At 37.1% G+C, this 26,470-nt stretch overlaps 1 protein-coding gene across 3 annotated transcripts in view; it reads right to left on the minus strand.

Moving 5' to 3' along the window:
* Positions 1–340: 340 nt before the first annotated feature.
* LOC131255442 (GPI ethanolamine phosphate transferase 1) overlaps positions 341–26,470 on the minus strand; it is a 110,938-nt gene continuing 84,808 nt past the window's right edge. For all 3 annotated transcript variants that reach the window (XM_058256160.1, XM_058256159.1, XM_058256161.1), the window contains one exon: positions 341–775. In XM_058256160.1, the coding sequence (XP_058112143.1) occupies positions 715–775 (61 nt within the window). In that variant the 3' untranslated portion in view covers positions 341–714. The remainder of the gene's footprint in view (positions 776–26,470) is intronic.

Below are 26,470 nucleotides of genomic sequence, written 5' to 3' on the forward strand. Positions count from 1 at the left end.
GACGACATGGTGTCCCTACCCCTTTTTTAAGGCGAGACTATTCCATGCGGATGCACGCGATCACCCGCCAATCACGTGCATCAGATGGTAAACTGAGTGTTAAAACAAATTTTGGCCATCAATTTAATTTGTGTAATGTGAACCACCTAAGGTGTGAGATGGCCTGACTTAAGGGGCAAAATATCTGAACTGTATCCTCAACGAATGGAAAGCTCAGTTCTTGCTCAGTCTTGGATATTGTGTCATATGCTCATGTTCTTGCATGTTGAAGAAAGTTCCAGCAGAAGTTTTTGATCAGTTAACTGGGAAGGAACCCAAGACCTAATGTTGAGGCCAAGGATGATGTAAGGAACAGAGAATAAAAAGTCTGCAAGAAATTACATCATTACAAGGACTAGAAAGCTTGAGTCAAAATTGAGCTACAATGTCCAGCCATCTACTTGCACTTCAACTGTTCATATCTATCAAAAGAATTTTTTTAAAAATTAAAAAATAAAAAGGAATAAAAAACCTCGGATGTTCATATATGTAGTTTGGAACAAAGAAATCCAAACCATCCATGGTCCAAATGGAAACATCTTATCTGCTGGTGGAACTTTCAAACTCCAGTTCACTATATCGCTTTCTGGGAGGACTTCGGCAATCTGACTTGGATACCTTTCGTGTATATATTTGTAAGGGCAAAGAGCAGCAGCACAAACACAACTTGGGCACTCATGATTCCAAAATGGCTGATACTGTTACCAATTTCCATCCAACTACCAGTATTGCGGACCTGTCAAATCCATGACGAGAAAAAAGAAAAACATCGAGAGAGAACCTTGAGTAAAAATATTTCCAATTGAATTTCTGGCAGTAATAAACAAATTTAGTGTGGCCCAACTCGACAGACTGATCTATATTGGCAAGCATATTGTGCAAGGACATGAGCAGAGCGTCTCCAAACTAATCATTCATAAGCAAATAATCAGATTAACTTCTGAAACGGTCTGAAAGTTGGGCTTCAATGCTTAACTAAGGAACTCGTTATGTCAATATGAAACTCACTTCTTACTGTCACCCATCCCTGAATTGACAGGACTTGTCGTGTTGACTCAATAACTCATTAGATTCATCTAGAATCAAAGTGAGTCACTTTTCAGTTGTTTTCTGAATTGACATAAATCGCAGAGTATGTCACCAGGGAACTTGTGATGTCAGTAGGAATCTCGCTTCTTATTGTGACCCATACGAAATCAACAACACTTGTCAAGTTGGCTTGCTAACTCATTTGGCTTGTCGAGACTGAGTTGCTTGTTGGTTGTTTTAATGATAAAAATGAAAAAGGCTGGTAAGTTTCTGACTCAAGATCTCTATTAAAAAAGATAACATCTATCACCACTATATCCCTAGTTGTTCCTTTGCTCAGTGTAGTTATTTTGTGTGGTTTAACTGTGTTTAACTATTCATCATCCAAACGTTGTCCCAACTAATTGGGGTTGATTACAGGAATCTGTTTCCGCCATTCCACTGTATTAAGGGCCATAACTTCAACAAGACCATAGATCAGCAAGTCTTTTCTTACTACCTCCATCCATGTTCTTTTGGCATTTCCCTTGCCCTTTTAGAGCCTTTGACTTGTACCAACTTACTCCTGACAAGTGCAGGTCTTGGTTTCCATTGCACATGACCAAACCATCTGAGTCTACTTTACCTTGTCTTAATACCTATTGGTGTAACTCTAAATTACCTTGAATGCATTCATTTCTAAATCTACCCTTACTTGTCTTATCATGCATCCATCTCAACATCCTCATCTCAGCTACACATCCTCTAAACATGTTGTTCCTTAACTGCCCAGTTGGTTCTGTCGCTTCAGCAAAAGAGTCAACAGCAAAGCCTATTCCTGGGCCAACATTTTGTCCCATAAAGCATGGTTGGTCTAATAGCCATCCTATAAAATTTCCCTTTAAGTTTGAGTGGTACACTATGATTACATAAAATTCTAGAGGCACATCTCAATTTCTTACACCCTGCTTGAGTTCTATGGGGCAACATCCTTCTCAGTCTCTCCACTCTCATGAATTTTCAACCCAAGATATCAAAAGTGGCCATTTTGGGAAGCTTCTTGGTCAGTAATCTTAACTCGCTCGTTCCCACTTCGATTGTTGCTAAAATTTCACTCCATATGTACTCTGTTTTAGTTCGACTAATTTTAAATCCTTTAGATTTTAAAGTGCCCCTCGATAAATCTAGCTTTGCTTTTTTGCCCTCCCTTGTCTTGTTAATCAAAAGGTCATCTACAAACAACATACACCGTAGGTCTCTTCTTACAAATGCCTTGCTAACTCATCCATAACTAATGTGAAAAAGTACAGGCTCAATACCGACCCCTAGTGAAAGCCTAGAGTAATTGGGAACTCACTTGTCTCTCCACTAGTAGTCCTCATTTTTTTTTTTTTTTTCCAAGCACTCACTAGATTAACTCTCAAAGGACCCTATCATAAGTTTTCTGTAAGTCAATAAAAACCATGTAGAGATCCTTCTTCCTCTCCCTATATTTCTCCATCAATTGTCTAAGTAGGAAAATTGCTTTAGCGGTAGACCTCCTTAGCATGAAATCAAACTTCTTTTCTGATACATTCTTCTCATACCTTTGTCTTTGCTCAATCATTCTTTCCCACAATAGGTAGTGCAACTATGTCTCCTTTATTCTTATAAATAGGTACTACGATACTTTTCTTCCATTTATCTAACATTTTCTTCAATCTTACAATCTTTTAAAACAGCTTTGCCAACTAATATAACCTAGTATCTCCCATACTCTTCCAATCTCTAGTATACCATATGGTCTAAGGGCCTTTACCATTTTCATCTTTCTTAAAGCTTCTTTGATTTCAGATATCCTAATCATGCGAAAGTATCTATTTACTCTGATGTCATTTGAGTTTATGGTTCCTTCTATCCCTATGTTCTTAGAGTGATTGTCATTTAACAAGTACTGAAAATAGCTTATCTACCTTTCATTGATCTCATTGTCCACGACTAGTACATTTGGTCATTGCTCTTAATGCATCTAATATAATCTAGGTCCCTACTCTTCCTCTCTCTCATTTTGACAAGTTTGAAGACATCTTTCTTACCTTCTCTTGATGTAGGAAATGGAAAATTAAATATGAAATGCAAGATTTCAGGCTTAGATCCTACCAATTCAGAAACAATCACACAAATTCGACGTCCCACATGAAAATCCAAACGTTCAATTAAAAAGGGGAATCTATGTGGGTTCAAGCCGACACAGGCTAGGACTGGACCAATAAAAATTATAAACCAAACGATGTCAAAGGGAAATAAAATCAACTACTCATGCATAAAAATCAGTCCCTAATCCAAGGGATTCCCTAATTTCAATTCAAGGAACCCTAATGTGATAAAAAGGGACAAATCAATTAGGGATCATGTAATCTAGGGTTAGGATTCATGAAAAACGGCTATGAGAGGATAAAAGAGGATAAAAACCTGAGCCAAAAGATGATCCCGCGTGTGGACAGCAACAATGGCCTAGACGGACGTGCGTGTGATCCCGGCCGCACGTGTGTGGGGCCCACTATTCAGAAAAAGGCCACCTTGGCCCTGGTCGGCCAGGGATGGACTCCAAAACCGCCAAATCTCAGCTCGATCCGATGTACGGCTTGTGCGTGGTGCTCCACCGAAGTTTCAGCTCGCCTGCGGGCCGAAATCTGAAAACCTGCTGTAATGAAGAAATCTGATGCAACAAAAGGACAAATTCGAAGTACGGATGGTAGGGGAATATGGAAAAAAAGATGATGGAAGATGGGGGTGAATTGGGATCGCTGTGGCTTCGCACCACGGTAGTTAGCCCTTCGAAAAGGGAGGGCTTCGCACCCACTTTTGAATTCTTCCACAATTCACGGAGAGCGCAGAAAAATAAAGCAAGAATTTTTTATTAACTTCAATGAATGAAAAGAACTACAAGGGGTGCATATTTATAGGGAGAACCCTATACCCAAAAACTTGTACCATGTGCGACACCTATTACTTGGCGATGAAGTAAACTAAAATAAAAACCAAACAAGGAAATCTAAAGCATTCACGATGTTCTAAATAATAACAATAAGCAAAACTTAAAATATAAAACTAATCCGACGAGTGGGCTACAATCATGAAATCCCATGGTGAGCTTTTCTTGACTATCGGGTCACTTTTCTGAACCAAAACTTGACTTCTAGCTAGGAGGCCCTCCCTGAACGTCGTCATCGAGCCAGATTGATGGTGGGGTCCTCCTTCTACGTACGTACGTGCATAGGGGGGCGGCTTGAGTGCGTGTGTGCGCGTGATGTCCCCATCAATTCTCCCTGGCTGCAAAGATTTCGCCACTGGCGAAATAAAACTCCTAAACCGCTCTAGGATGTCAGGATCAAGTCTCTGAAGCTCCTCCTCAGTGAGCCACATGTTGTCTGAAGCTGGGTGTGACTTCCATTTAACCACGTACTTCTGAAATCTGCCATCCGACGTTGAAACTATCTGATGGTCCAGGATATCCTCTATTTCCTTTTTGGGTGTGTGAAGGTTAGGTATAGGAGATAGAGGCTGGGAAAATGAGTCGGGAAGGATAGGTATGGGAGGTAGAGGCTGGGAAGATGGGTCGAGACGGGTAGGTATGAGAGGTAGAGGCTGGGAACATGGGTCGGGACGGGTAGGTATGGGACGTAGAGGCTGGAAAAATGGGTTGAGAAGGGTAGATATGGGAGGTAGAGGCTGGGAAAATGGGTCGGGACGGGTAGGTATGGGACGTAGAGGCTGGAAAAATGGGTCAGGAAGGGTAGGTATGGGAGGTCGAGGCTAGGAAGAAAGGTTAAGAAAAAGTAGACATGGGAGGTAGAGGCTGGGAAAATGGGTTGGGAAGGGGCCATGGTTCAAGGGATAAATATGGAGAATCAGGATGGGTGGGCGAAGGGCCGAACAAAGTATCAGTGGCCCCCCTGAAAAGTAACTAAATCCTCCACATCGGATGTGAGACTAATTCCTATGGAAGGTGGAAGATCTACCTCATACACATTGAGACCGTTTCGTTTTATAATTTTGATGGGTCCAGCGTTACACGCGTGTAACTTACGAACGGCTCTCGAAGGATACCGCTTGGGCCTGATGCAGACCATCACGGAGTCCCTAATATTGAATCCTTTGAAACATTTATATTGGTCTGTAGAAAATGTGCAATGTTCATTATTAGTCATGATCTTCTGCCTGATTTCTTGATGCCATGAATGAATGTGATGCGCAAAAGACTCTGCAGACTCTGACGGCCTATGGGACAGTGACATAGGGACAAGATCAATAAGTTTCCTAGGTTTATAATCAGTAACGACTTCACGAGGACTTAGACTTGTGGACCTATCGACAAAATTATTCAACGTAAACTTGGTTGTAGGTATTACGGTGTCCCATGTTCTGGTGTGCTCTATATCCCTCCTAGGGGACTCATCCGGTAGATCATCAGGACAAACATCACGAAACTCATCCACTACCGGAATGACCTTAGTGGGTAACTCTACACTAACATCTGGTGCACTCTCTCCAGTCACAAGGCTGCACATGTTGTACCCCTCAAAATAGTGGTCTTGATGTCCCTCATGGGATGGGTACACGGGTGCACGCCTATAAATGATTCCTTAACCAACTACATTCATTGGTCTATCCTTCAGGCCACCTGCTTGAGATTGGACATCTACCCCAATGGTGGGGTTTGTCCTGACGATGGTCTTTAGTCGGGCAATGCGTTCATCAAGCTGCTCAAAGCATTGGTCCATTTCCAAGCGCTTAATCATAAACTCCAACTTCTGGGACAACTTGTTTAGTGACTCTTGCAATTGTTCCATGTTTAGTGTAGGGTGCCAACCAAAATTCAGCAATATAGTTGTCAAAATATAAGAGTTTTTTTTTTTTTTTTAAAGAATCGACCTAGTTTCTAAAAAACGAAAAAGGAAAGTTTCTAAAGAAACAAATTAGGAAAGCTTCTAAAAAAAACAAATTAGAAAAGTTTCTAAAAAAAACAACTTAGTTTTTAAAGAAAAAGAAAAAAGGAAAGTTGCTAAAAATAGAAAGTTAGTTTCTAAAAAAGAAAAAGGAAAGTAAATTAGTTTCTAAAAAAGAAAAAGGAAAGGAAATTAGTTTCTAAAAACAGATTAAGAAAGTTTCTAAACCTGGAAATAGAAAACTAAGTTAATTTCTAAAATAATTTAAATAAGGGGATAACAGAAAATTTCAGCTGCTTATTTCCGGGTTTATGGACCTCTAAACAACCATATATGATGAGAATTGATGCGTAATGGACATAAACAACCAAACCCTAAACATGTAATGAATTCCCCTACAAGAACCCTAGGCTCTGATACCAAATTTGATGCAGGACATGGAAAATTAAATATGATATGCAAGATTTCAGGCTTAGATCCTACCAAATCAGAAATAATCACACAAATTCAACGTCCCACATGAAAATCCAAACATTCAATTAAAAAGGGAAATCTATGTGGGTCCAAGCCGACACAGGCTAGGACTGGACCAATAAAAATTATAAACAAAACGATGGCAAAGGGAAATAAAATCAACTACTCATGCATAAAAATCAGTCCCTAATCCAAGGGATTCCCTAATTTTAATTCAAGGAACCCTAAGGTGATAAAAATGGGCAAATCAATTAGGGATCATGTAATCTAGAGTTAGGATTCATGAAAAATGGCTATAAGAGGATAAAAGAGGATAAAAACTTGAGCCAAAAGATGATCCCAAGTGTGGACAGCAACAATGGCACAGACGGACGTGCGTGTGATCCCGGCCGCACGTGTGTGGGGCCTACTATTCAGAAAAAGGCCACCTTGGCCTTGGTCGGCCAGGGATGGACTCCAAAACCTCCAAATCTTAGCTCGATCCGATGTACGGTTTGTGCGTGGTGCTCCGCCGAAGTTTCAGCTCGCCTGTGGGCCGAAATCTGGAAACCTGCTGTAATGAAGAAATCTGATGTAACAAAAGGACAAATTCGAAATACGGATGATGGGGGAAGATGGAAAAAAAGATGATGGAAGAAGGGGTGAATTGGGATCGATGTGGCTTCGCACCACAGTAGTTAGCCCTTCGAAAAGGGAGGGCTTCGCACCCACTTTTGAATTCTTCCACAACTCACAAAGAGAGCAGAAAAATAAAGCAGAAATTTTTTATTAACTTCAATGAATGAAAAGAACTACAAGGGGTGCCTATTTATAAGGAGAACCCTATACCCAAAAACTCGCACCATATGCGACACCTATTACTTGGCGATGGAGTAAACTAAAATAAAAACCAAACAAGAAAATCTAAAGCGTTCACGATGTTCTAAATAATAACAATAAGCAAAACCTAAAATATAAAACCAATCCGATGAGTGGGCCACGATCATGAAATCCCATGGTGGGCTTTTCTTGACTATCGGGCCACTTTTCTGAACAAAAACTTGACTTCTAGCTAGGAGGCCCTCCCTGGACGTCATCATCGATCCAGATCGATGGTGGGGTCCTCCTTCTACGTACGTACGTGCGTAGGGGGGGCGGTGTGAGTGCGTGTGTGCGCGTGATGTCCCCATCATCTCTTGTCCCCAATCTATTGTACATATCATCATAAGCTTTACTTACTACTTAGCAAGCTTTTTTGGCATTTTTATACTGTTAAAGATTTTCATTGTTTCTAGTCCCTTACTAACTAGGCTTTAAAACATGTTGTACATGTTGCCGCCATCGATTGCTACTCTATGGAGCCCACCATAATATATTTATTTTATCCACATCGTCCACCCATTTGTTCAAATCAATTTTTGGTATGAGCCCAAAAATAAGCCAGATCCAAATCTCATGTAGACCACACCATAGGAAAACAATGGTGATTGAACACTTACCATTAAAAACTTCCTAGGGCCACTATATTATTTATTTGCCATCCAACCTATTGATTAGGTTGCATAGCATTGGATGAAGGAAAAACATAAATATTAGATTGATCTAAAACTTTTGTGGCCCCTAAGAAGTTTTTAATGGTGGGCGCTCAATGATCACCGTTTCCTGTGGTGTGATCCACCTGAGATTTTTATCTGACTCACTTTTTGGCTCATGCCATAATATGATATGAAAAAATGGATGGACAATGTGGATAAAACACATATAAATCATGGTGGGGCCCAGACCATTAAAAATTTCTTGTAGGCCACAAAAGTTTTGGATCAAGATGATATTTGTGTGGTCTCTTCGTCTAGGTCTTTATGACCTTATCAATGGTTTAGATGGCAAATAAACATTTCAGTGAAATCCATGAAGTTTTTAATCGTGGGGATTCAATCATGATTGTTTCCTATGGAGATAAGGGCAAATGTGTCAAATTAACATATTTCAAACATTTCAAACGTTTGTTAACAAACAAGTTGTTTTAGATTCCGTACTTAATTTTCAGACTTCAACAATTCTTTCAGACAGTTTACCAAACATATTTTCACATTTCAATTCAGACATCAGATTCAGATTTAACAAACAGGCCCTTAGTCTCTTAACATCTATAACTTTATCTTTTAAATCCTTATGTACACTATCCTTGCCCCATGTTGTATTATTGTCCTTTCCTAAATACCAAAGGTTATATCCATCAATTACTCTAGTTTTGGCCCTTTTCCACTTGTTATCCTAAATGCAAGCTATGCTATGCTAACTCTCCTTCGTTTCATTGTATCTTCTAACTTGATACTCTTACCTGTCAATGTTCTATATTCCATGTGACAAGATGAATCCTATTATCCCGGACTATCTTCTTTACCTGCACACATCTAGAATGGCACAGGAACCCTTTCCAACTTCTCACAGCAACCGGGCATTGCTATGGTGCATCGCTTCCAGAGGACGCCCTCACCAACCCTTGCCCAGTTCTCATTGCACCTAGGTTCCAATGTAGCGCGTAGCTTTTAGGGAACACCCTAGCATGAGTTTGGAACCTCATATTGTTCGAAATCATCTTGGCAGTTATGGCATAAGTTTGACAACTTCTGCCAACTCGATGCAACCTTCCTCTATCATGGTTGTGGACTGGCAAAGAGAGCATAAACATCCCACAGGCACAATGTAATAGACTATTACATTGGTTTGTTACAGTCAAGTGCCATCTACTAGTTATTACATAGGTTGATTACAATCAACGAGTTTGTGTTAACTATTCTAAATATTATAATTTAATCATTAAATACAAAGTAGAATTTAGTGAAGATATCAATGTGTCTTCAAATCGACCCAACCAACTGGAGATAGTGCAGAAAGTTTTTGCTTCGTTTTATTTTGTTCTTTCCTCATCCCACACGCGTACATGACAAGCTCCTGGGACAACTCCTGTACATGCCCAAATGAACCAAAATGGCACCAGGCTGGACACCCAAGACCACCCATTAGGTGTGTCCTGCGACTCCTGTCATGTAGATGCCTGGCCTAAAAATCAGGCTGGTCAACTAATTTGATGACCAAAATGTTAGGGCGATGGCTTAGAAAAACTTGACATAGTTTTTCTAAGGGCCTGTTTGATTTTCATATTTACAGGTAAATAGCTTGTAAATAGATTATTATTACTTTTTTCACTAGTTTGGTTTTTTGGAGTAACTACTTCGTCAAAAATCGTGTCAATTTCAATTGGATTCCATGTGTTTCTGTATGCACAAAAAATATAGGGTCCACCACGATGAATATGTTATATCCATGCCGTTCATCCTTTCCACACGCTCATTTTAGGGCATGCGTAAAAAAATGAGGTAAATCCACAATTCAAATGGACCACACCACATGAAACAGTGGTCCTCACACACCTCATCCGTTGAAAGTCAATACCTTAGTAGGGTCCACAATATGTTTATTTGTCATCTAACCTGTTCATAAGATCATATAGATATATAGATAAAGGGAAAGCATAAAAATCAGCTTGATCCAAAATTTCTGTGGCCCCCAAGCAATTATCAATAATAAGCATTCAATTCCCACTGTTTAACGTGGCGTGATTCACTTGAGCTTTAGATCTGCCTCCTTTTTGGGCTCATGCCCTAAAATGAGCTGGCTGAACGGATGGACGGCATGGATATAACCTATAACATCACTGTGGACCCCACGGTTTTTGCATCCAAAATATATTCCCACTTCTTATTGGTGCCAAAACATTGTTCCTGTCAATGTCAACCTCGATCCAAGAGATGCAAATACAAGGGGAAGTAATGATGACTAATTTACAATGCATTTGCATTGTAATTTGGAAATCAAACAAGCCCTAAGCTATCCACTTGTGTCATACGATGTAGCCCTCTTGACGAGTGGACCAGCCTGATTTTTGAGGCAGGCCATCTAAACAGTGGGATCCGCAAGGGCAACTTGGATCCTGCACAATTTTCCAATGTTGGAACATGTGGTTGTGTGCAGAGAGACTAACCTGTACATGCATGAGGGATTAGAAAACCTACGTATAATTTATATATGAAAACGTCGGTGTGTATGTAAGAAGTAAAATGTGGCAGGTGAGGGCATCACCCAGCCATTCAAAAGTTGTTGGAGGTGCTGCTATTTGTGCTATTTAAGCTTGAATTTTTAATCTACTCAGTTCTCATCTCAAATCCTAGTTAATCTCTAAATCAGTTTCTTCACTTTAATTGATCAAGAGTCTAATGTAGTGTTAAAACTTGAGATCAACGCACCAGATAAGATCCTGCTTTGCTCGTGGAAGATAGATAATAATATTTTGAATTTATCATTATAGTTTAAAATGTTCACTAGATTAACAAATTTTATCTAGTGTTCCTGTTTCGGGGGTAGGGTACTTAGAAATGACCTGTTTAAACTTTACTATCTCATACATGTAAAGTGCAAGAATAAACAGATATATGCTTATTTGTTGTTTCTCTTTTCCTTTTCTTTTTAAATCACAATCCATGAGCTGGCAGAGTTAAGTTGTTTTATTTTCATGCATGGTTTTATAGCCTATCATCGTAGTTCCATGGTTTTTTCAACAGGGACCTAGAAACCCACCTCCCTAAACTTACTACCTGGTACATGTAAAGTGCAAGAATAAATGGCTACATGCTTATCCATTGGTTCTTTCTTTTCCTTTCCTTTTTAAATTACAATCCATGAGCTGGCAGAGTTAACTTGTTTTATTTTCGTGCATGGTTTTAGAACCTATCATTGTAGTTCCATGGTTTTTTCAATGGGGACCTAGAACTTACCACATGCAAAATGCAAGAAATGGATATATGCTACTTCATTATTTCCTTTTTTTCCTTTTTATTTTTAATCACAATCCGTGAGGTGTACCTTGTGGAGATCAAGTGAGAAATGAGACATTTTCTTGAGTATTATACTACTCAAGAGATGTCAGTGGATCTCTTTACAAAGCATATTGCAAGTTAGGCAATTGTGGCATTTGTCTAGAGGTGTACACGAACCGAGCTAGCTCGGTTAGCTCGCTCGACTTGACTCGAAAAAGCTCGATTCGACTCAGTTCGAAGCTGAGTTCGAGCCGAGTCGAGCTGATTTTTTGAGCTCGAAAATGAGTTAAGCAGCTCGACTCGACTCAGTTCGAAGCTGAGTTTGAGCCCAGCTCGACTCGACTCGGATCGAACTAGTTTGATGACTCGGTTACTTTGATATTGATGTTGCTCACCAAGTGTTTGATGAAATGCCTCAAAGAAGTGTGGCTAGTGGCAAGGAAGGTATGTATATGAAACCAACACCCTTTTTTTCTTAATTTTTATGTTGCTTAGAAGGTGTTTGATAAAATACCTGTAAAATCATTGCTGCTGTCTCAAATACTGTGAGATTTTGAAGGTGTAGTCCAAGTGTTTGTGAAAATGCTGCAATGATGAACTCAGCTCGAACTGGCCCGAGCTGCTGACCGAACCGAGCCGAGCTGGCCAGTCCGGCTCGAGGACCGAGCAGAGCCGAGTTCAAGCTGAGGCCAGCTTGACTTGGTTCGACTCGATGTACACCCCTACAAATGTCATGGATTAGGGTTCCAAAATCCTTATATACTCTTTCATGAGAGTGGGAGCTCATCTATTATTTCTTGGACATTTTATTATGCACTCAATCTGTATACAAGTCTCGAGCTTCAGAAAAAAAATGGTTTGGGCTTGAGATTACAAGGTGTATTTATTATGTTTCATCGTCTTATGAATTCTGCACAACATGAAGATTTCACTGGAACAAAATACGCGCAAACAATTGCTTTTCAGCCCTTGAGGTCATCAATATGTTTTGCCTTGTCATGTATTGAGGCATGCTCATGATGAGATTACATGAGTAGGTGTGAAAACATTGTGTTTGTTATGGACATTGACGTATGCATGCTGAAGTGGTACCATCCGTTTATTAGTCGGTAGGTAGGTGCTATGCTCGCTCAGTCGGATCAACCCTAATATGCGCCGAGGTTAGAGTGGTCGGCATTTTGTTAGGAAATAGGTTCTCCACATTTCATCGATTTCATTGTCCCAGGTCAATACCTTCTGGTTACCATTGTTAATGCATCTAACATATATGTCCATGCCCTTCCTCTCTCATTTTCTTAAGTTCGAAAACATCTTTCTCACCTTCTCTTGTTCCTAATACAGATCATTGTCTGCCTTAACTTCAGCCTCACTACTTTCTTCATGTTCTTTTTGTTGTTTCCATGTTCTTCTAGATTTTCCTTATTTCTAGTTGCTTGTAAGGCCTGGAAACAAGATCGTTTCTCACAAATAGCCTTCTGGACCTCATCATTCCACCACAACTTCTGTTACATAATCGCCTCTTGTCCCCACATGAAATGTTAAATATACATACTACTAGCAGCATCATTTGTGAAAAGCAAGGTGTGCAATATCGGTTACGTATTGGTTGATACGTAACGGTAACAGCCTATACCGTTACGTGATATGTGGTTAAAAAGATGACCCCCTCAGTTTTGGGATCAAATCAGTCGTTACGGCCCATAATAGCCGTTACTGCCTCGTAACAATAAGAAAACGGCTAGTTTTCTAACCTTTATTAGTTGCAATTTTATTTTATTTTTTTCATTTTTGGTACTTCTGTCTTACAAATTCGTTCCTAAACTATTCTACTGTAAATTCCGACCACTTTTATATTGAATTTAAGGATCAAAACAAGTTATTACAAGGATTTGAGTGGATTTAAGCTCCATGGGCCATTTTCCGATTTTTTTTTTCCGAAAATAGGTATTTATACCTTTTTTCTAATCTGTTGTTATGGTTGAATCTGATGTGTTTAGAACATACTAATGTGCATTTTACAGATTATGCAACTGATTTTATTTATTTATTTATTTATTATTACTATTATTTTTGCATTTTAAAAAATGAGACTATTTTCGGCTGATTTTTAAAAATTAGGAAAAATCATTTTTTTTTTTTTTGTTTTAATGGTTGAATATGATGTGTTAATCATAGTAGAACATATCAATGTGAAATGTACAAATTATGCAACTGATTTTCTTTTCTTTTCTTTTCTTTTTTTAAAAAAAATTCGGACTATTTTTGGCCAAGTTTGAAAAATTACGAAAAATAATTTTTTCAATCTTTTTTTGTTTTACTAGTTCAATATGATGTGTTAATCATAGTCAGGGTATCCCAAATCGGTTACATTTGGCCGTAACGGCCGATACGTAACGGTAACGGTGGGACCCGTTACGCGATACGGGGTCGAAACGGCCGTTATGGATTTCTGTGACCGTAACGGCCGTTACGGGCCATAACGGCCGTTACAGACCCGTAACGGCTGTTACGGGCCCTGAAAAAAAAAAAAAAAACAAAAAAAAAAAAACAAAAAAACCTTACCTTTTTCCCTTTCTTTTCTTCTTCTTCTTCTCTTTCTTCTTCTTCTTCTCGAGCAGCTGCGGCTGCGGCTGCTCTGCTTCCTGTTCTTCTTCTTCTTCTTCCTCTCTCTCTCTCGCTCTCTCAATCTCTTCTTCCCCCCTTTCCCTCTTTTTTTCTTTTCGTCTCCCTCTCTCTCCTTTTTTTTTTTTTCTATTTGCAGCGGTGACTGCTGTAGGTACGTGTCACGCAAAGACGAGCGCTGACACTCCTCGAGCTCCGAGTTGTACGAACGGTTCAAAGGAGATCAAAGTTATATGGGCTCCACAGTGATGTATTTATTACATTATTACATCTACACCGTTCACCTATTTTCAGAGATCATTTTAGAGCACCCGCCAAAAAATAAATTATATCAGGAGATCATGTGGACCACACCAAAAATAGCAGCAGGGATAATGATTTTCACGTTAAATAATTTACCGGGCGCACGGTAACGTTTATTTTCCATCCAATCAGATTAGACCCGAGTGGCCCCACCATAATATATATGTTTTATCCATATCGTCCATCCATTTTGCCACGTCATTTTAAGTCAGGATTCAAAAAATTAGTAATATCCAAATCTCAGGTGGACCACACCATAGGAAATAGTGGTTATAGAATGCTCACCATTAAAAATTTCCTAAAATCCACTGTAATGTTTATTTTCAATCTAACATATTAATTGGGTCATATTGACGTGGATGAAGGGAAAACACATGCTAGCTTGATCTAAAACTTTTCTAGCCCCCAATAAATTTTTAACGGTGACTGTTTAATTATTATTGTTTCTCACGGTGCAATTCACCCGAGCTTTGGATGTGCCTCATTTTTGGGCTCATGCCCTAAAATTATTTGGCAAAATGGATGGATGGTGTAGATATAACACATTCATCACGGGTGAGGCCCAAAAAACTTTGACACGTGTGCTGCACTTTACATCCAAGTCCCTCCTAATTCAAGCCTTAAAAATTGTACACGAGACATATATTAACTTGAAATTTGACAATTAAATTATGGACTGTAATTGCTAACTCACAATGCCAAAATCAAATTATTTGAATAGTTTTAATTGTTAATTTGTGAACTTTTATTTTTTAAAATAGGGCCTTTTGATTTTTATTTTTATTTTTTTATGATTCACTATCCAATAAATGTGCACCAATTTATAAGTGGGATAATGACAATAAATGGCATGAATTTGAGGCTGATTTGGAGAATAAATTGGTCCTCCAAGTCAGCCCCAAATTAGCAACGCCATCTACCTGAATTTAATTTCATTTTTTTAAAGAACTATTGGGAGAAATGTATCAAGATGTTAAGTATATAAATTACATATTTAAAAAATTAAATATATGAATTTTGTAGTCATATTCAAATTACTTGGTTAAAAAATTAATCAGACAGTCCGATACAACTTCTCACCAAAGAGTGGACCGTTACACCACCATAAACATGTTCCAATTTATAAATGAATGCATATTTGGAATGCTTAGAATATTCTGGATTTAATCCATATTTTTTCATATTTTTTTGGCAAAAAAAAAAAATTTGCGCCGTTACGGGCCGTTACGCCCCCGTATCGCCGTTACGCCCCTATATCCGTATCGGTTTCGGAGGGCACCGTTACGCCAACCGATACCGATACGGGATACCTTGATCATAGTACAACATATCAATGAACATTTTACAGATTATGCAACTGATTTTCTATTTTTTGCATTCTTTTTATTTTTGGATTATTTTCAATCGATTTTTTAAAATTAGAAAAATCTTTTTTTGTATGTTTTTCTGTTTTAATGGCTGAATATTATGTGTTAATCATATTAGAACACTGTTCGAATTATCTCCAATATTATCAAAATATCTTCAAGATTATCTTCATCTCCAGTTCAGCGATACTGATAACACTGGTAGCGATACCGATAACGTTGGTAGTATCAGAAATTCCAGGTATTAGCAATGTATCACTAAGTATCGCCAACGTATCAATATTGCTAATGTAATTGCCAATATTTTCAACTGTGTAAATTCTAGGTGTTGCTTGTATTGCCAATGCATCAATATCGCTAATGCATTGCTAATATTTTCGACTATGTATATTCTAGGTAGTACTTGTATCATAAGTGTATCGACGATATTTTAATAATATCACCAACATATTGATATCATCAAAATTTTGTTTATTATATATATATATATATTTTTCATGGGCACAAGGTTTTATGTAGTGTTCAATTTGTCATTAATAATATTGATAACATCTCAATATTATTGATATCGCAACATGCACCTTATTGAGACCACAATCTTTCGTTTCCTTTCCAATTGTTAATGATTTCTTGGTGAAATGTCATGTGTTGTTGATATTTTGCAATATCGATGGATGTTTAGATGGAAGGTTGGATGGTTAAATAGGCCAGATGGGATTGTTGGACTGATTTCTTACAACAACACATGCTTTTAAGACCCCCATTAAATGGAAACTTGTTATGTATGCATTCTTTTTGCATTTTTTTTTTTTAATTTCTAAATATGCAAATATGTACATTATAACATCTCCTGAAGTTTCGCAGAAAATTCCACCGTTTTCCCCACATTTTCGATTATCAGCGATATTATCGGTTACATTGATATTGTTTCTGTATCCCTAGGCAACAAAACTTGTAGCGATACCGATACTTCTACCACTGAGTAGAACATATAAATGTGTTTTTTTTTTTACAGATTATGCAATCGATTTTCTTTTAAAATAATAATAATAATAATAATAATAATAATAATAATAATAATAAAATGACTATTTTCAATCGATTTTTAGAAATTAGGAAAAAACAATTTTTTCAATCTTTTTCTATTTTAGTGGTTGAATATGATGTGTTAATCATAATAGAGCATATAAATGTTCTTTTTACAGATTATGCAATTGATTTTCTTTTTCTTTTTTGTATTTTCAGACTATTTTCAGCTGACTTTTAAAAATTATATAAAAATAAATAAATTTTTAAATCTTTTTTTTTTAATAGTTGAATATGATGTTTTAATCATAGTAAAACAGATTTGATTACATATTATGCAATTGATTTTCTATTTTTCTTATATTTTATTTTTGTATTTTTGGACTATTTTCAGACGATTTTAAAAAATTAGTACAAAACAATTTCTTTTTCAATCGTTTTTTTTTTTTTAATGGTTAAATATGATGTGTTAATCATAGTAAAACACATGATGTGCTTGAATGTCATTATTGATTCAATTCTTCTTCTTTTTTTCTTTTTAATTTTATGGTTGTGATTTTCTATTTTTTCTGTTTTTTTTTTTTTTTTTTTGGGACTATTTTCGATTGATTTTTTAAAATTAAGAAATGTCTCTCTGTTTTTTTTTTTTTTTTTTGGGTTTGACAATTGACTAAGATGTGGTATTAATATAAGATCACATGATATGCTTGAATGTCATTTTGTCATTATTGGTTCATTTTTATTTTTAAATTTTTTTTTTTTTTCGAATTAGTAACTTTATGTTTATATTTTCTTATTTTGGGCAGTTTTTGGAGCTTCATAGGGTTTAGTACTTAATTTCTTCTTCTATATTGATTAGATTTAGAAGTTAGAACTTTATTTCATTAATCTATTTACATCTAGTTATAATTTTCGATATTTAATGAATTCATTCTCTTACAAAAATTGTATTTAGGCTTAGATAATCAAGTAGACTCATAGGCCATATCCATATCTAGCTAAGAAAATGTCTGGCCAACAAGGAAGCCACTTTTGGTTATGGATAGAAAGGGATGATGGTGGTTGTTGTTATGGGGAGAAGGATTGTCATAAGCGATTTGAGGTAGATAATGATGGTTGTGGTTATTATGTGGAAGACAATGAAGGAGGAAAAATTTAGATTTTGTAATGCATTACCTTGGATGATGACGCAAGGATGAACGCGATGAGGTCGATCACTGTCTTCCTCAGGGATAACTACTCTGAATCCACGGAGCTTCTTTGGACTCATCACAAAGACTCCTCGAATCCATAAGGAAAAAACAATAAAAAATAGAAATAAATTCTAGAAATTCGTAAATTGATATAGTTGTCCCTGTTACACCATTAATATAGAAAAATAAATTAAATAAAATTCGTAATTACCAAAATTAGCAAAATTCTAACTCTAATAAAAATCCTAATTTTAATAAAACTCTTTTAAAATTTAATTTCTAAATATAAAAATTCCAAATAAACTTTTGCAAGAAAGAGTCCTAACATGATTACAAGTTATTCCTAAAAAAGAAGAAAATCTAAAACTCTAAAAATAAAAATATTAAAAAATTCAGAATTACTAAAAATAGTAATTTTTCCCTAAAAATCGTTTTTGAGCTAAAAGCATGTGTTCTGATGAAAGGGACAGATGCAACCCACTTGTGGGTCGGTTCACCTCTGATGGCTCGTTTCAGTAAAGATTTATAGGTTGTGCACCTCGTAGCGATACCCAGATCAAAAGTTAGCGTCAATTTATAGTCCACCCTGTTTTGGCCCAACCATGCTAGGAATGTAACTGTGACACGTTCTACATTAGACCCCTCCACTTGAAAAAAACTCGTCCTCGAGTTACTCAAGGGACTTGGCTCATGATTCTCAGATGACTTCTAAAGCCGATGTTTATTAGCTTTCTCTTGTAGTTTGCATTAGGCTCTTGAGCTGAAAGAATACATGTACTCACACTCTCCTTGACTTGACTCATGCTCTCCTTGACTTGACTAGTATGGATCAGTTCTTTTACTTGTGCTTGCAAGATCTTACATTCTTCTTGATAATGTGGGCAATTAGGCAGACTTGCCCCTAAGATAAGATCAATGTAGTTTTGTATATTTTAGGGCTGAAAGTCGGGCGGGTTGGTGCTCAACCCTAGCCCAACCCAAGGTTCCTATACCTCAACCTTAACCCAACCCAACCCAACCCAACCTCAGGTTGGGAATTCTCAACCCAAGCAGGTTCAATCAGGTTGGCGGGTTGGTCGGATAGATATATGCTAATATTTTCATTATTACATTAGTCTATTATATTTTCAATACAAGTTTTATTTTTTATAACTATAATTGTATTAATTATATATGTAGTTATTCATCGTAAAGAACATTTTTTTCTAAACAAACAAGCTAAAATATAGGACAACTACTCTAAAAGTCCTATTGTGTATCAAGCAATCTATTTGGGAGAGAGAAATCTGGTGTATCTTGTTAGATTGAGTCATCGGAAATGACATGGACTAATGAAATCCGACGGCATTGGAATTTCCCATGCCTTCAACACAGATGATCTGCACTCAATTATAATTAATTTACAAGGAACTTATATATTGATCGGGTTCGGGTTGGGTCGACAAACCCAAGACCTCAACCCGAGCCCAACCCAAGTTTTATCGGATTGGCATTTGTATGGCCCAAGCCCGAGACCAAACCCGATACATCCTACCCAAGCCCAACCCAATGTCGGGTCGGTCGGGTTGAACCCGCACAACTTTCAACCCTAGTATATCTCATACGGGAGGTAATTTATTAGGAAGTTCATTGAGCATAATCGCCTTGAACTCCTGCAACACTGGTTTCAAATCCTTTGGGGGCGTGTTTGGGGCATGGCATTGGGAAGGATTAGGTGGGATGGGATTTAAAAAACATAATTATTACCCATGGCAGGGATTGTCCCCCGTTACCATGGGATAAGCTTAATTCCATGCTTTGTTTGTAATACGGTGGTATATTGAATGGATATACCTACCATCATTTGAAACTATTGAGAATAACACACGTGTTATATCTAAACTGTTCATTTGTCTTGTAACCTCATTTTATGGCATGGACTTAAAAATGAGGCGGATCCAAAACTTATGTGGCCCAAAAGAAGTTTTCAACAGTAAGTATTCAATCCCTATTGCTTTCTATGGTGGGGTCCACTTGAGCTTTAGATCTGCCTGATTTTTTGGCTCATGCTCTAAAATGATCTCGAAAAATGGGTGGACGGTGTGGATATAGCCCACACATCATGGTGGGACCTACACAACTTGCTAATATTGAGTGAAATTGGAACGGAACCCAATGCAATTCCATCTGATCTAATTCCAAGCTTTTCCATTCTTCCCAAACATGGAGTGCAATTGGCACAGGACCAGATGCAATTCCATCCCACCTAAGCCCATCTAATACCATGCGCCAAACACGCCCCGGGATGTTCACAGGCTTCATATAATTTTCCTTTTCAACTAAGGCATCTACATCCCTCGCCTCCTCATATTGTTTAACGAAATCATATTTGCTGATGAGAAATTGTTCCTCAACTTTAGAAGTCTTGAGTTGGATCTCCATTCCCATAGGGACGAGGATAAACTTTCTACCATCTTCAATAAATATAAATACATTATCCCGGCCTCTATGTGCAACATTAACATTATATTGCCATGGTCGACCAAGTAACATGTGACAAGTTTCCATGTGGACTACGTCACAAAGTACTTGATCCTTATAATTTTTACCAATTGAAAACGAGATAGTGCATTGTTCGGTTACATCTGTTTTGTTAACCTCCTTGATCCATCCAATCGTGTATGGAGATGGGTGCTTTTCTGTTTTCAGTTGCAGCTTTTTCACCATTGTATTCGATATGAGATTCTCACTGCTCCTGACATCGATGATCACATTATAGATTTTTTGGTTTATAGTGCACCTCGTTCGAAAGATGTTTTTGCCACCGTAAATCTATCTCTACCTTTGGCATGTATAACGGCTTATTCACAATCAAAGTGGTGGCCTGCGATTCACCATCATTGGGTGGTGCTATATGGAAATCAGTGTTGTGTCGTACAACGACCACGGGCGATTGAGCATCGCCTTAGTATCGGGACGGAATTAGCGCATCCGCAATACGGTTGAGGGTTGCCTGCAGCCCTTGCATGGTCAATTGACTCTCCCAGTGGAAAGCTTTCATTCTTTCTAAAAGATAATGAATCCCTGGGTCACCATCCACAGGATTTTGGTCCATACCTTCGTTATTTGCCATCGGTTCGAGGGGAGTCCTCGCTCCGATACCAATTGACACAGGGATGAACGTGATGAGGTCGATCACCGTCTTCCTTAGGGAAAACTACTCCGAAGCCATGGAGCTTCTATGGACTCCTCATAGAGACTTCTTGAATCCACGAGGAAAAAACAAGAAAAAATAGAAATAAATTCTAGAAAGTTGTAAATTGATTGATAATTGTTTGATGTGTCCTTATTACACCATTACTATAGAAAAAAAAAAATCAAAATTCGTAATTACCAAAATTAGCAAAATTCTAATTCTAATAAAATTCTTTTAAAACCTAATTTCTAAATATAAAAATTCCAAATAAACTTTTGTAAGAAGAGTCCTAACATGATTACAAGTTATTCCTAAAAAAGAAGAAAATCTAAAACTCTAAAAATAAAAATATTAAAAAATTTGGAATTACTAAAAATAGTAATTTTTCCCTAAAAAATCATTTTTGAGCTGAAAGTGTGCGTTTTCTGACGAAACGGACAGATGCGACCCACTCTGTGGGTTGATTCACCTCGGATGGCCCATTTCAGTAAAGATTGATAGGTTGTACACCTTGTAACGAAACCCGGATCAAAAGTTATGGCCAATTTACGGTCCACCTTCTTTTGGCCCAACCATGTTAGGAATGTATCTGTGACATGTTCTACATTAGGAAACAATGAACATATATCATTTTTTAAGGGCTGAGGTTATGTGTTAAGGGTTTTAAGTTGTGGTTCTCATGTGTTAAGGGTCGAGGTTGTCATGTGAAGGGTCGATATTGTCAAGTGTTAAAGGTCAAGGCGGCCATGTTATAAGGGTCAATGTCGTGGTTATAATGTGTTAAGGGTCGAGGTTCTCATGTTATAAGGTTCGAGGTCATGGTTGTAATGTTGCAAGAGTCGAGGTTTTCATGTGTTAAGGGTCTAGGTTGTCATGTGAAGGGTCGACATTGTCATGCGCTAAGGGTGGAGGTTTTCATGTTACAAGGGTTGAGGACGTGGTTGTAAGGTGGTAAGGGTCGAGTTTGTCATGTTATAAAGGGTCGAGGTCGTGGTTATAATGTGTTAAGGGTCGAGGTTGTTGTTATAATGTGTTAAGGGTGGAGTTTGTCATGTTATAAGGGTCGAGGTCGTGGTTGTAACGTGCCAAGGGTCGAGGTTGTCATGTTATAAGGGTTGAGGTCATGGTTGTAATGTGGTAAGGGTCAAGGTCGTCATGGTTATAACGTGTTAAGGGTCGAGGGTGTCATGTTATAAGGGTCGAGGTCATGGTTATAACATAGTAAGGGTCGAGGATGTCATGTGAAGGGTCGACATTGTTATGCGTTAAGGGTTGAGGTTGTCATGTTATAAGGGTCAGGGTTGTGGTTGTAACGTGGTAAGGGTCAAGGTTGTAACGTCGTAAGAGTCATGTGTTAAGAGTTGTAGGTCCTGCCGTGGGCTATGTGTCGAATCCACTCCATCTATTGGATTTAGAATTTAATTTAACATCATGGGCCAAAAAATGAGTTACATCAAAAAATTCTATGGCCCCAAAAAGTTTTCAATGGTAGGTTTTCAATCTCACTACTTTCAATGGTGTGGTCCACATGAGCCTTTGATATCCCTAATTTTTGGGCTCAAGCCCTAAAATAATTTTTCAAATTGGATGGACTGCGTGGATAAAATATATGCATCACAGTAGGCCCCACATAACCATCCATCTCTAGATAGGTCCGATTACCCTATCCACATCATGTCACATTACATTGATGTGGATTTCGAGAGATGTTTTTTGGAGGCAATTTCTACTACCGTAAGCTATGTTGGACCCACCATGATGTTTGTGGGAAATCCACTCCATCCATTCATTTTGGAAGATCATGTCAAGACATAAGACAAAAAATTGGACAGATTTGAAACTTAGGTGGGCCACACGATTGGAAATAGAGGAAAGGAAATGGCTAAACTTTTATAGGCTCCACCGTGATGTTTAAATGCAATCCAAACTGTTCATAAAGTGGCCCAAATGCTCATAAACTTGTTACCATAGGGATGGACTGAAAGAATAAAAATATTAGCCTGATCCAAAGCTTATGCAGCCCTATAATATTTCAACCGTGGGTGTATGATCTCCATTGTTTTTTGTTGTGTGGCCCACTTAAGCTTTGGATTTACCTCATTTTTGGGATCTTGTCATAAAATGATTTTACGAAAGATATGAGCGATGTGGATTTCTCACAAATACCATAGCGGGCCTCACAGTGTTTGCCCCATCCGAACCCCTCCCGCCGCTGCCGCATGTTGGCTCAACGCAAAAGGCATCCAGGGGTAATTTCGTCCCAACCTTCTTTTTTTTTTAAAGAGGTGTAAGATGACTAGGTAGGACATTTGTTTAATCCTTCTAATATTTGGGGCATTTGGGCAATGCTTTTTTGTTCAAAATTCCTAAAGAGATTAGAGCCCGACTTAGATATGCAAATAAGGGCGTTGAATGAATTAGATACATTTAAAAATCGCTAGGGTGACTTTGGAGATGCTCTTGCACATCATACAATATCTAGGCTGTAATCGGCCGAATGGTGGATGAATTTTAGAGAGAGTGTGAAGGCTCTCCAAAAAATTATAGTAAGTTCTGAGTCAGACAACATCTTCCTCTAGCTGCGAAAGGAATTGGAGTTGTTTTGCACTTATTCATTAGAAGAATATGAATAGATAGCAGTCTAGGATGTTGGATAGACTTGTCTTCATGCACCATAATATGAGACTAAGAATGCAACAACATCATAGGAGCATTACATCAGCCGCCAGTGACACGGACTATTGTCTAATAAACTTGGATAATATATATGATGAGGACAACCTGCTTTGACCTTGGTTGGAAGTAAGGGAAAAAAAGATAGAAGAGGATAGCGAAGAATTAAAAGTGGATGACCCAATAATATGGCTGGCACAGAAAGAGAGTCATACAGCTGTGTTGGACCAAGAAAGAAAGAAAGATGGGTAGATTTCATACAAAGCCCGGCTCAGTAGAGTACGAGCAGTAATAACAGTGAGACTGAGACGGATGATCATGGTAGCAGTGGTGATGATGCACCTGATGTTGGTCCCACTTCTGGTATTGCTCGACACTCCATACAGCCGTCTACAGATATTGGGGCCAATGAGCATTGACGGGGTATGCGAGGTATGACTTATGAGTCAACTGAGTCACAATACAGCCAGTGGGAGGACGGTGGCTCCAGTGGTGCACAGAGAGGTCCAAAACATTAGCAGGCTTATGGTCTCGAGCATTATGGATATTCTTATGGCCAATGGGATTATATGGCCTGTAATGGCTTATATGTTGCTTCATTATCTATCACAGTTTGCACCACATTCTCCACTCCAATCTCATCCACCACTTTATCCATAAGGGAAAAAATATAAGAAGCATTTTTATTTCAACCGATGCATCAATTGACCTATGATACACCGTTCCTACGTGGCAATGTATACTTTCATATCCGCATACTCTGCATCTGTCCATTTCCCCATTAATCCCAACCTACCCCCACTTGCATATGCAGTCAAACTCTTGGTTGCAACCCCCATGTATCACGTATAAACCCTGCGCCAAACATGTGCTGACATTCTTCCTCTTCGAGGCCAAGGCCCGTGCTCTCTCTCCTAACTATAGTTATTTTCCAATCTGAATCTTCATCAGAATCAGTGATCTCTTCATCACGAACGCTCATATATTCAAGACCAAACACCTCCCATCAAGCCGCTTCCAGAATCGCATCTTTCTTCTTCTACAAAATAGCTCGTTTTCCCTTCGATTCATCCAAACTGGCTTGCATCAAGTTCATTATCTCTTTTGCCACTATCGTACATCTTGCAACTTGACCATTTCGATGTGTCAAATGTTGTTTGAGTCGCGTAATTTCACCAGTTTTTACTCTATTACAGTAGTTGCACTTCATTTGATGCCTACAAACACCTATCCTTTAACAATAGTACCATCTAATATCCTCACTTCCTTGTTGGCCATACATATTCGTAGCTACATATGGCTGATGAGTCTACTTGATTCTCCAAGTCTAAATACAGTTTTTATAAGAGAATAAATTAATTAAATCTTGAAACTTGTAACCAGATGTAAATAGATTAATGAAATAAAATTCTAACTTCTATATATAATCAATACAGAAGAAATTAAGTACTAAACCCTATGAAGCTCCAAAACTTGCCAAAATAAGAAAATATAAACATAAAGTTACTAATCTGAAAATAAAAAATTTTAAAAAAAATAAATTGAATCAATAATGACAATATGACATTCAAGCACATCATGTGATCTTATAATAATACCACTTTTTATTCAATCATCAAACCGAAAAGAAAAAGCAAAGACATACTTTTCTTAATATTTAAAAATTGCCCAAAAATATTCCGGAAAAAAAAATTATAAAAATAAAAAATAAAAATTTACATCCATAATTACCCCAAAATCATATGTGGTACATTAAGTAATTCATTCTAATTTAGGAGATATGCTTATTAAATAAATAAACAAATAAATGAATTAAAAGATAGAAATATATATATATATATATATATATATATATATATATATATATATATATATATATATATATATATATATATATATATATATTCTTCCTAACATATGAAAAATGACCAAAAAAAAAAATCAATTGCATAATTTGTAAAAAGCAAATTAATTTGTTTTACAATGCATAACACATCATATTCAACCATTAAAACAGAAAAAGATTGAAAAATATGTTTTTTTTTTCTAATTTTTAAAAGACGACCGAAAATAATCCGAAAATACAAAAAAAAAAAAAAAAAAATCAAAATAATAAAAAATCAATTGCATAATCTGTAAAAATAACATTTATATGTTCTACTATGATTAACACATAATATATTCAACCATTAAAACAGAACAAGATTGAATTTTTTTTTTTTTTTACATTTTCCTAATTTCTAAAAATCGATTCCCTTTAGGCATGGGAATACCCCCCAAAAAAAAAAAAAAGAAAATTCATTGCATAATCTGTAAAATGCACATTTATATGTTCTACTATATGATTAACACATCATATTCAACCAAAGATTTAAAAAATAATTTTTCCTAATTTTTTTAAAATCGATCGAAAATAATCGAAAAATAAAAAATACAAAAGAGAAAGAAAATCAATTGCATAATCTGTAAAATGCATATTGATAGGTTCTACCATGATTAACACATCATATTCAACCATTAAAACAGAAAAAGATTTTAAAAAATGATTTTTCCTAATTTTAAACAATCGGTTGAAAATACTCCGAATTTTTTTTTTAAAATAAAAAAAAGAAAAAGAAAAAAGAAAATCAATTGCATAATTTGTAAAATGCACGTTGATATGTTTTACTATGATTAACATATAATATTCAACCATTAAAACAAAAAAAAAAGATTGAAAATTTTTGATTTTTCCTAATTTAAAAAAATCGGCCGAAAATAACTTGAAAATTTAAAAAAATAGAAAATCAATTGCACAATTTGTAAA

Source organism: Magnolia sinica, chromosome 9 (genome assembly GCF_029962835.1).
Source record: "Magnolia sinica isolate HGM2019 chromosome 9, MsV1, whole genome shotgun sequence".
In the NCBI taxonomy this organism is placed as follows: Eukaryota; Viridiplantae; Streptophyta; class Magnoliopsida; order Magnoliales; family Magnoliaceae; genus Magnolia; species Magnolia sinica.